This window comes from Pseudorca crassidens, chromosome 1 (genome assembly GCF_039906515.1).
Source record: "Pseudorca crassidens isolate mPseCra1 chromosome 1, mPseCra1.hap1, whole genome shotgun sequence".
NCBI classification, from domain to species: Eukaryota; Metazoa; Chordata; class Mammalia; order Artiodactyla; family Delphinidae; genus Pseudorca; species Pseudorca crassidens.
Window position 1 is genome coordinate 93,982,954 of NC_090296.1, and position 12,790 is coordinate 93,995,743.

The 12,790-nt window shown below is 36.2% G+C and overlaps 1 protein-coding gene across 1 annotated transcript in view; it reads right to left on the reverse strand.

Moving 5' to 3' along the window:
* Nucleotides 1-12,790, reverse strand: part of SPPL2A (signal peptide peptidase like 2A) — a 52,691-nt gene that overhangs the window by 28,176 nt on the left and 11,725 nt on the right. The window contains exons 2-6 of the mRNA XM_067746923.1: nt 6,919-7,038; nt 6,006-6,188; nt 5,489-5,578; nt 4,870-5,003; nt 800-951 (exon numbers count right to left, since the gene is read on the reverse strand). Of these exons, the coding sequence (XP_067603024.1) occupies nt 800-951; nt 4,870-5,003; nt 5,489-5,578; nt 6,006-6,188; nt 6,919-7,038 (679 nt within the window). The remainder of the gene's footprint in view (nt 1-799; nt 952-4,869; nt 5,004-5,488; nt 5,579-6,005; nt 6,189-6,918; nt 7,039-12,790) is intronic.

A 12,790-nucleotide genomic window follows, 5' to 3' on the forward strand; every position in this document is an offset into this window, starting at 1 on the left:
TATTAGTGTATATATGTCAATCCCAATCTCCCAATTCATCTCATCCTCCCTTCCCACCTTGGTGTCCATACGTTTGTTCTCTACATCTGTAGGACACACGATTTTTAAATTTTTATTATTTAAAAATTTCTTTTCTTTTTATATAATTTTTTTATTGGGGTATAGTTGTTTTAAAATGTTGTGTTAGTTTCTACTGTACAGCAAAGTGAGGTAGAGTTCCCTGTGCTATACAGCAGGTTCTTATCAGTCATCTATTTTATACATATTAGTGCATATATGTCAATCCCAACCTCCAAATTCACCCCATCCTCCCTTCCCACCTTGGTGTCCACACGTTTGTTCTCTACATCTGTAGGACACACTATTTTTTAATTTTTACTATTTTTAAATTGTTTTTCTTTTCTTTTTTAAAAATTTTTTTATTGGGGTATAGTTGTTTTAAAATGTTGTGTTAGTTTCTACTGCACAGCAAAGTGAAGTAGAGTTCCCTGTGCTATACAGCAGGTTCTTATTAGTCATCTATTTCATACATAGTAGTGCATACATGTCAATCCCAACCTCCCAGTTCATCCCACCACCACCCCCACACCGGACACAGTATTTTTTTAATTGGAATATATTTGTTTTAATCCCAGAGTAATAGGGGCCTAACACTTCTGACAGTTTAAAAAGTTCATATCACTCTTTAACTATTCACTTAAGTTTTCCAGGTAGAATGCCTTAAAGGAAAAGATAAATCTGGCAAAGTAAATAAAAAGATGTATGCTAAAAGTAGCAAATATAAAATATGATTTCTTACCCAACCATTTGTAGAAGAAATAAAGTAAGACCATCATAACACAGCAGATGACCACAAATATTACAACTGTTAGAGGACTAAAAGTAAAATATTCTTCCTTCTTTTTCCTCATTTCTCTATCTTCAGTGTTTGTCACTGCCTTCATGCTTTCCCTGCATAAACATACACAGGAACTTCAGCAAATCTCTGCCAAGTATAGCTATTTTAAAAATCTATCTCTAACACCAACTTAGATTTGTTTCTGATTACAAAGTAATATACTTAAAAATTACACACCAAAAAGAAATATTTAATCTAGAAAGTAAAAACTCCCTATAATTCTACCATCAAGAGTTGATCTGTTATTAACCACTAACTTTTGAAATAGCATTTTTTTCTGGAGGCAAAATTGTTGAAACAGATGACATTTATTACATAAACAAATTAATGTGTATATTATCTAATTTGGAAACTACATTGGCGTAATAAGTTTCAAATGATAACCAATTCTTTTTACACACTTAATATTACCAATTTGCAGATAGGAAAGTACTTTTAAAATTAGCTTCTCTTCAATGTAAAACACTAAATTCTTCTCTTAGTCAACTCAGTATTTTCTATATGTCTGTTCAGGGCTCACTGACATACTATGAAGGATTCAAAAGGAGTTCAAGACATAGCTTTGTCCTACCTTGATATAAGATAGCAAAATAGTTTCTAATTCTCCCAACAACATTGCTGGGTCACACAGCTAATAAAAGGCAGACACAGGAGTTGAAGAGGAAAGGGTCACAAGCTTCTTTTGTTGAGCAGTGAGTCTCTGTTCTGTCACCTAATTGTCTCTTCCCAGTTATATGGAACCCACTACATACTTTTCCAGCTCCAGTTCCTTCAACTCTGGTCTACTAAATTCTGTTCCCTTTTCGTATATCCTGACTCTTTTCATCAGGTCTGGGCTCAATACAAACTTTAGGTTAAAAAAAGATTTATTTCTATGAAACTGTACATTTGCCAAACTGCTTATTTACCAACATGCCACTTTCTTATTAGAAAACTGTGGATTGGGATGGTTACTATTCTAGGCATCTGTGACTCTAGGGAGGCTGCCTGGGAAAAGAGCTGGGAGAGGGTCTGGGGAGAGACACACAGTACCTCCCTGAAACTGTAGAGCTGGATGACAGGGTATTAACAAAAGTTTCAATGAAAGTAGTACCTGAGTGGGAAAACATGCCAACCTTTGGTATCTATCATTGCAAAGAGATTCATTTAAAGACATTTCTATCACAGAACATATATAAGCCATAATAATCAAAGAGTCATATATTCATATTCAGTGTACTAAAAAGCACCAGGCAATTTCTTGAAGGAAAACATACGCTAGATTTAAATCATGTTAAAATAATATAATTCATCTTTTTAAAAAATCGTACTCTTAAATCAGCTCAAGAGCCACATGCAATGAAAAGCTAAGCTTTCTTTCCTGCCATCTTGAGTTTATGATGAGAACCAGTTATAAGAAGGACTCATTATAATAGACTTTAACTCTCTATAGAAAAGTCTTTATACGGAATCAAGGCATTTTTCCCTTTTGCAAAAAGTACCTCTTTCATTTGGCAGGGTAATTCTGGGTTATGAGATCCTGTTCTGATAAATTTTCCATTCCCTAAGCCTTATTCTCTTTTCCCTTTTCTTTCAGTCTAACTCTCTTTACTTGCTAAATAACAGTTCTTGTGTTATTTTTTAAATTAAGATATAATTGACATATCATATTAGTTTCAGATGTATGACACAATTTGATATTTGTATATATTGCAAAATGATCACCACAATAAGTCTAGTTCACATCCATCACCACACAGTTAAAACATTTATTTTATTGTGATGAGAACTTTTAAGAACTACTTTCTTAGTAACTTTCAAATATGCAGTACAGTATTATTAACTATGGTCACATGCTGTACATTACATCCCCAGGACTTATTTATTTTATAACTGGAAGTTTGTACCTTCACCCATTTTGCCCCCTCCCCACCTCCCCACCTGTGGTAACCACCCATCTGTTCTCTGCTCTATGAGTTCTTTTTTTTTTTTTTTAAGATTCCACACATAAATGAGATCATTTGGTATTTCTTTGTTTGACTTATTTCACTAAGCATAATGCCATCAAAATCCAGCCATGTTGTTGCGAACAGTCCTTATGTCCTCAATAATTCTACTTTTTATGAAACTTTCTCCATTTTATTACTGATTCATACTCTCTTTCTCTATACTGTCACCCCCACCCCCACCACCACACACACTTAGTTCTTTCTATCTTTATCCTGCTCTTAGAATCAGCCTCCTCAATTTCAAAATCCATAATCCTGCAGGTAAAGGACATCTCCTCTCCCAACCCAGCTACTGAAGGCAACACATTCTTTGCTTTTGCCCATCATGTTTTATGAATAAAAGAACTTATACGTGCTGCTCTCCCACCTCCAATTTTCTTGAGGAGGAGCCTGCCCTGACATGTATATGAAGCTTGCCTTGCTAACTCAAAGTGTGGTCCACGGGCCAGTCTGTCAAAAATGCAGAGTCTCAGCACGCATCCTAAGCCTACTAAATCTGAATTTTTAAAAATTTTAATGAGCTCTCAAGACAGTTTGTATGCACATTACAATTTGAGAAGCACTACTCTAGAGAAGAAACAATTTACATTATAATGTAAGTATAGTGAAGATATATGTTAAATGGAAAAACATTTTCAATGAATCAGTAGCTTTTGGGAAATTATTTATAAAGTTTCACCATATAATCTAGAAAATGATTTCGGAGATCTTACATACTATGCTTTATAAAGATTAATAATGAAGAAAAATAATGCTTACTCATGTGAAATCATGTGACTAATACATGATGAAATGTGTTTTCCAAATATGTAAAATATTTTAAGCTCAATACTCTAGGAATCTACACCTGTTAAACCCTAGACTTCTCTCTTGATGAAAGTCAATCAAATTTTAGTACTTTAAGAAATTACAAATAAGCTTATTAGCTTCGGCTAGCGTCAAGTAAGCCCTTTTTAATGGAATCTATAGATCAATTCACAAGTGAATATATCGTCCTTTATGCATAAAATAATATGCTCTGAGCACAATTTTTTACTTAGAGTTATAAATATGAACTGATCCTTCTAAACTACATTGCTGGGACTTTCCTGGTGGTCCAGTGGTAAAGAATCTGCCTTACAGTGCAGGGAATGTGGGTTCGATCCCTGGTCAGGGAACTAAGATCCCAAATGCCGCGGGGCAACTAAGCATGTGTGCCACAACTACTGAGCTCACGCACCACAACTAGAGCCCGCATGCCGCAAACTACAGAGCCCACGTGCTCTGGAGCCTGTGCGCCACAACTAGAGAGAAGCCTGTGCCCCAACAAAAGATCCCGCATGGCTCAACGAAGATCCTGCGTGTCACAACTAAGACCTGATGCAGCCATAAATAAATTAAATACATAAATAAATAATAAATAAATCTTTAAAAAAATAAACAAACTACATTGCTTGCTTTAGTCTATAGCCAAAGGTACGTAACTGTAAGAAGACTGGGCCTAGGTTGTTATTAAATAGAGAAATCTAAATTTCACATACATTTGGCATTTCTATATTTAAATTAAAATATGGACATGTTTAATTAATATCCTTAGAATTACTAAAGCATTAAATAGAATGGTGAGGTCACACTGTAATGACTCAACTCAGGAGGAGCTGAAAAACTTCCCACCTTCTCTTGTTTATTTTCTTCCAATCTAAATAGGCACATTAGAATGTTAACTATCTCCACCTTTTCTGGGAGAGGTAATTAAACATTTTAATTTAAGAGTCTCTGGTGAAATTTCAATGTTTCCTTCCCAGCAGAAGAACAAGAGGAACCTATGACTCCCTTCTTCTCAGTGAAAAGTTAAAGACCTGTATGAGGACAAACCTGGCAATCTAATGGTCAGCACTATATTCTAAGAACAAGCAGAACTTTATGTGTTGTTACACGATAAAATGATTAACAAACAATTTTTAACCATTTATCTTAAAAATAATGAAGTTTAATTAAGCTTACAATTCAATTAGCCCACTCCAGTATCCTCCTAATGCCACAGTGAACACAGCAATTACAAAAATAACCACCATCGTATAGTCAAAGTTAGGCCACGATGGAGAATACATTTTCACAGTAATGTTATCTCCGAGAGTCTGAAAGGCAAAATAACAGTTAATACACTGGAATTAGTTTTCTTTTTACTATAGCATATGGCAGCAATATTCCAATTTCATTCTGGAATGGACACTATACATAAGATAGCCAAGAATAATATAACTGTTTTGACAACATGATATATAGTCTCTTGTCAAAATTATGAGGCTATGCTTTGGTTTATTAAATCTTGAAAGTGCAATGTTCCACACATCACATTTTGTTCAAGGATTTAAAGTTAAATGATACAACACAAAGATTTTTAAAGAGGTCAAAGTAAAGAAATATCCCTTCTAAAGTCAGGACTCTGAAACACCTTGTGCTCAATGGGGGGGTGCATACTTTCCAAATAAAAACTTGATAGGCCTTTATAACTTCCTGTTAGCAAATGGAACATATATAATAATTTAAATTAAATATCATGGTTAAAAGTAAAAAGCTGTACTATTTATAAACTTTATCTAATATATAATTACTAATTTACCTGCTTTGTATCTTTAAAGTCTTTGTGGTTTATAAATGCAATCAGTATTTTCACATCATGAAATTCAGATTTGTTCCCTGAGGGAGGAAACTAAAAGAAAAAAACATATTGTGAAGACTTATGAACTACTAGTGTATTTACAGAATAAAATACAAGTTATTCATTAAGTACAAACATTACATCTTTTTAAAGTAATAAAACGAAGTTTCATGTGTTCTTAATGTTATAGTAAGAGTTCTCAAACTGGAATCCTTTTAGCATAAACTTAAACTGATATTTTACACACACATACACACACACACACATTCCTAACATAGTCTTGTCTACTTTAGGAATGGAAAAGAAACAAAATTTTCCAATTAAACACCTATCATAACCAGAATGTTTATTTAAAAAGAATCCTACCATCAGATTATTCAAAACTCAGCCCCTAAACCACACACAAAGAAGATAGTTCAATTCCTGTGAAATTTGATATCATGAACTCAAAAGAAGTTATTATAGTTTTATAACTTACGAGGACACTGTTATTGGCAACCAACAATGCTTCAGCACCTCCTGTTTGTGCAATTCTGGCTTTTTCAAGAAAATGGCAGGTTCCCCACTGTACCACAACTGCTTTGTTCTTTATTCCATCAGGAGGAATATCAGAAAGGTTGCACAGTGGTGTGGTAGTCAGATTCATCAAACTAATGGAAGTCTGGAAAGAAGAAATGTCTTTAATATTATAAATATCATATTTCACCCTAAATGCATTCAATGACAAAGTGTCAACATTGGTTTAATACAAGGTTCTTTTTTTTTTTTTAAATTTTATTTATTTATTTATTTTTGGCTGTGTTGGGTCTTCGTTGCTGCACACGGGCTTTCTCTAGTTGTGGTGAGCAGGGGCTACTCTTCATTGCGGTATGTGGGCTTCTCATTATGGTGGCTTCTCTTGTTGCGGAGCACGGGCTCTAGTCACGCAGGCTTCAGTAGTTGTGGCACGTGGGCTCAGTAGTTGTGGCTCGCATGGCTCACGGGCTCTAGAGTGCAGGCTCAGTAGTTGTGGAGCCCAGGCTTAGGTGCTCCGTGGCATGCGGGATCTTCCCAGACCAGGGCTCGAACCCGTGTCCCCTGCATTGGCAGCTGGATTCTTAACCACTGTGCCACCAGGGAAGTCCCAAGGTTCTTTTAAATTAGAAATATTTGATGACAATCAGGCTTTGAGGCAAGTATTTTTATTTTTATTTATTTATTTATTTATTTTGAGGCAAGTATTTTTAAATTCTCTAACTTGTTTTTCTCACAGAGAGAAATACTTAAGCAAAAGCAATAAATATTTATTAATCATAATATAACTAGTTTACATTCTAAAACATAATAATCACTCATTCTTACCATTCAATATTTTTATGTTTATAAATAAATAGAAGCTGTGATTTACTTACTGCATTTTCTAGGGTACTTGGAAGAGCTGTCCAATGAGGGTTATATAGCATGCAGTAGTCCTTAGATGGTGAAGGCATGCCATTTCCAGATGCATGCAGGATTGCTTCCTGAGCAGCTGTCTAGGACACAAACAATAATTTTCACAGTGGCAATAATTCGGCTTGCCAAGAACTAAGGATTTTAATAAAGCTATTTATATACAGGTTTGACCACATTTCCTTAAGGGGGAAGGTCCTCCAATAAATTGATTTCTTCTTGTTTGAGGAAGTGGTAAAACTGTACATGGTTGCCCAGAACACATTCTTTAAGGAAGATAAGTCACTTTCTTACAGGCCCTTGTTATAAGGGCCATATCCCAGGGAGGAATCTTGTTATGATTTTATAAGTTCAATACTCCCTTTATAGTCTGAAACTTTATTTCCCAATCTCTTATGAGTTATTATTCCATTGTTCATATTCTATAAAAGAAAACGAACTTGAAGTCCCTCAACCTATATTACCTTCCATATTCTACGAGTAACTGGGGTAAAAAAAAAAAAGGTATCATTATTTCTAAGTGCTATCTTTGGAAGAGAACCAGAGCAACTGGAAATCTCAAGTTTTCAGGACCCTGCAACTGCCTATTCCAAAAGACCAGTCTAGAGTTTAGAGTGGAAAAAGAAGATATAGAAACATGTTCGTTCCTTTTACCTCATTTCTCACTACCTAGAAAAGAGAGACAAGAGGTAAGAAGTGACTAAAAAGAACATCCATTGTACATGGGGGTGGGGGGTGGGAGTGAAGCCTATGACATGAAGAAACAGCCTAAGATAACTAGAATACCACTCCACATCCCAATTCCCTTCAAACTTGGATCAGTCCAGATCCTTCCCCTCTCCTCCTTTGAGAAAATCTTACTCTACAACATAAGGGAGAAAAATGATTGTTTGGCAGATAAATATGTTGTACTACTAAGCCTCTGCCACTAAAGCATGCATTAGGTCAAGCTACAGGAAACTGCTGATATTTGATCATTTTTGATCTATAAAATTGTTTATTACATAGAAGTCAATTTACGTGTCTAAGAAGTACAGAAATGCTCTAATCCATGCTCTCCTACCTGAAATCTCCCTTGAACATTCGAGATTAGAAAACTTTCTAGCATACTTGGGACTTTATTAGCTTATGGATCTAAACAAGTATAGGGAATTCTTGAAACATGCCATCAGATTACATAAAGTAATTACATAAGGAATCTACTTCTGGAGAAAAGAAATGTAGTTTTCATTCAGCTATATACTTGGTGGCTATGAATGGATTCTGACAGGAGAGGTAAACTGATATGTTAAATTCTTACTGTACACAAACTATTTTTAGGTGTAAACAAACTACACAAATTCAACAAAGTATATTTATGTTATTGTCATACATTTATTTGATTCATTGTCACTGTTTTATAAATGATGGCTCTGAGACTCAGAGTAGTTACTAACAACGTACGTAAGGTCACACTAACATCATCTACAGTTCTAACTATTGCTGGTAATTTTACAGATAATCATAAGGGTTGATTAGACCCTTATGACATTAAACATTTTTTAAAGAATACTATGTAAGTGAATTGGGTACTTCTTATTGCACCCAACAAAATGGTGCATGATATCAGGATGTCCCGCTATTAGCAATGTTGAGTTTGATTATTTGGTTAACATAGTAACTGCAGGGTTTCTCCAGTGTAAAGTTAAATATTTTTTCCCCTTGTGATTAGTAAGTAATCTCTAGCACAATGTGAACAGTTCAGCAACTTATCACCTAGTGTTTTAGCCTCCATGCCTGAATTTAATTTTACATATTATGCTGGGGGTTGTGAAATGGTGAATGTCAATCCTCTATATTTATTAGCTTGTACTCTTCTTTTTTTTTTATAAATTTATTTTATTTATTTATTTTTGGCTGCGTTGGGTCTTCATTGCTGCGTGCGGGCTTTCTCTAGTTGCAGCAAGCGGGGGCTACTCTTCGTTGCAGTGCGCGGGCTTCTCATTGCAGCGGCTTCTCTTGTTGCAGAGCATGGGCTCTAGGCACGCAGGCTTCACGAGTTGTGGCACACGGGCTCTAGAGCACAGGCTCAGTAGTTGTGGCACATGGCCTCAGTAGTTGTGGCTCGCAGGCTCAGCAGTTGTGGCACACGGGCCCTAGAGCACAGGCTCAGTAGTTGTGGAGCACGGGCTTAGTTGCTCCGTGGCATGTGGGATCCTCCCAGACCAGGGCTCGAACCCGTGTCCCCTGCATTGGCAGGCGGATTCTTAACCACTGCACCACCACAGAAGCCCTTGTACTCTTCTTTTCTAAAAAAAAAGAGCTTTACTCTCTCTCTCTACCACCTTTTGTTTACTATCACTAGAGATTAATTGACTTTTTAAAATTCAATGTAATGCAATTACAATTATTCATTTGATGTTCAAATTACCCCAAATTTGGCCAGTAGAGCCTCTTCCACCTTGCTCTTTGTATCCTTTTGGCAAGACCCCATTAGTCTTTGAGGACTTCCTTGTTTTAGGCTGACTTTATCCTTTATCTGCCATAGATTGGAACCAGTAATTCTACTAAGCTCCTTTTAGAGAGAACTGTATTTAAATTAGGATTTGGGTTTTAACAATGCACACTGCTGAAGTGGTATAACCTTTACAATAGACAATTGGCAATATCAATCAAACTTTTTTAATACTTATAATTCTCTGATTCATATCCTACAGATGTATTACATAATGCACAAAGGTTATACAAAGATAGATGTACAAGGATATTCACTGCAATATGTTATAGCAAAAACAAAAAACATCTTCCACAGATAAGAATCCATTACATTATGGTATGCATAGTACACAGCTATTAAAAAGAAAGAACTAGAGGACTTCCCAGGTGGTGCAGTGGTTAAGAGTCTGCCTGCCAATGCAGGGGGCACAGGTCCGAGCCCTGGTCTGGAAATATCCCACATGCCGTGGAGCAACTAAGCCCGTGCGCCACAACTACTGAGCCTGAGCTCTAGAGCCCGCATGCCACAACTACTGAAGCCTGAGCGCCTAGAATCCGTGCTCCACAGCAAAGAGAAGCCACCGCAATGAGAAGCCCACACACCACAACAAAAAGTAGCCCCACTCGCCACAACTAGAGAAAGCCAGTGAGCAGCAATAAAGACCCAACACAGCCAAAAATAAATAAATGAATAAATAAATTTATTAAAAAATTTAAAAAAAGAAATAACTAGATCTACCTGTAGAAATAGATGTCCATGGTGAGAAAAGCAAGTTCCAGAAAGATATTTATAGTGTTTTCTAGTTTTATAAAAATGACCCCCCCTCAAAGCTCCCTATATGTATTTGTACTGTAATGTGAACTTAAAGAATGATGTGGAGAGAGATCAGGCTATTAAAAAAAAAGGAGAGGAAAACAAAAGCAAAGATGAGGGTGTAAAAAGATTGGAATGAGAAAATTTAAAAAGGAAAGAAACAATCAAACAAAACAAAAAGGTATGAAGTCCCTCTCCTCTCATCCTGGTTCTCACAGTCACCCCTTAGGGGCTTCTCTTATGTCTTTCCAGATACTATCTATGAATATTTAAGATAGATAGATATTGGGTTGGCCAAAAAGTTCCTTCGGTTTTTGAGTAAAAATAAAAGACACATTTTTCATTTTCACCAAGAACTTTATTGAACAACGTACCCACCCTTTTGTTCCACTACCTTCTGCCATTTTTCAGGCAACTTCATAATTCCCTCTTCCCAAAACTTTTTATATTTTTGAGCAAAGAACTGTTCCAGGTGCCTTTTACAGTCTTCCAGGGAAAGGAAATGATGAGCAAAGAACTGTTCCAGGTGCCTTTTACAGTCTTCCAGGGAAAGGAAATGATTTCCATTAAGAGAATTTTGTAAAGACCAAAATAAATGGAAATCCAAAGGTGCAATGTCTGGTGAATATGGCGGATGAATCAGAACTTCCCAGCCAAGCTGTACAATTTTTGCCTGGTCATCAAAGAAACATGAGGTCTTGCGTTATCCTGATGGAAGATTATGCATCTTCTCTTGACTGATTCTGGACACTTTTCATCAAGTGCTGCTTTCAGTTGGTCTACTTGGGAGACGTACTTGTTGGGATTAATCATTTGGTTTTCTGGAAGGAGCTCATCATAGAGGACTCCCTTCCAATCCCACCATATACACAACATCACCTTCTTTGGTTAAGACCGGCCTTTGGTGTGGTTGTTGGTGGTTCATTTCACTTGCCCCACAATCTCATCTATACCACATTATTGTACAGCATTTCACACTTTTCATCACCCATTACAATTTGTTTTAAAAACAGAAACTTCGTTACGTTTCAGTAGAGAATCGCGTGAGGAAATATGGTCAAGGAGGTTTTTCTCACTTAACTTATGTGGAACCCAAACTTCAAAGTGATTAACATAACCAAGTTATTGCAAATGATTTTCAACGTTTGACTTGGATATTTTGAGTATGTCGGCTATCTCCTGCACGGTATAAAGTTGATTGTTCTCAATTAATGTCTCGGTTTGATCACTATCGACTTCAACTGGTCTACCCGACCATGGAGCATCGTCCAGTGAGAAATCTCCAGCATGAAACTTTGCAAACCACTTTTGACACGTTCGATCAGTCACAGAACCTTCTCCATACACTACACAACTCTCTTTTTGCATTTCAGTTGCATTTTTACCTGTCTTGAAATAATGAAGCATAATATGCTGAAAACGTTGCTTTTTTCTCCCATCTTCAATTTAATAATGGCTATACAAAAATTCACCAATTTTGATTTTTTTTAATGCACGCTGATATGACAGCTGTCACATTACAATCTAACAAAATTGCTTCGAATGAAGTTAAAGACAACTAAGCCCTACCAGAGCCATCTTATGGAAAAACCGAATGAACCTTTTGGCCAACCCGATAGATAGATAGATAGATAGATCTCAAACATATACATTGTTGTCTGTTTTACACATATGGGATCATACTATATATACTACTGTGTAGCTTTTCTAAAATTTTACTTTTTAAAGTTTATTTCTTTGAAGTATAACCGATTTACAATGTTAGTCTCTACTGTATAGCAAAGTGATTCTGTCATATATATATTCTTTTCCATTATGGTTTATTACAGGATATTGAATATAGTTCCCTGTGCTATACAATAGGACCTTGTAGTCCATCTTATATATAATAGTTTGCACCTGCTAATCCCAAACTCCCAATCCTTCCCTCCCCCACGCCCCTCCTTCTTGGCAACCACAAGTCTGTTCTCTATGTCTGTGAGTCTGTTTCTGTTTCATAGATAAGTTTGTGTCATATTTTAGATTCCACATGTAAGTGATATCATATGGTATTTGTCTCTTTCTGACTTACTTCACTTAGTATGATAATCTCTAGGTCCGTCCATGTTGCTTCAAGTGGCATTATTGCATTCTTTTTTATGGCTGAGTAGTATTCCATAGTATATGTGCACCACATCTTCTTTATCCATTCATCTGTCGATGGACATTTAGGCTGCTTCTATGTCTCTGCTACTGTAAATAGTGCTGCTATGAACACTGGGGTGCATGTATCTTCTTGAATCATAGTTTTCTCTGGATATACGCCCAGGAATGGGATTGCAGGATCATATGGCAACTCTATTTTTAGCTTTTTGAGGAACCTCCATACTGTTTTCCATAGTGGCTGCATCAATTTACATTCCCACCAACAGTGTAGGAGGGTTTCCTTTTCTCCATACCCTCTCCAGTATTTGCTATTTGTAGACTTTTCAATGCTGGCCATTCTGACTGGTGTGAGGTGGTACCTCATTATAGTTTTTTGTTTTTTGTTTTTTTTTTTGTGGTAT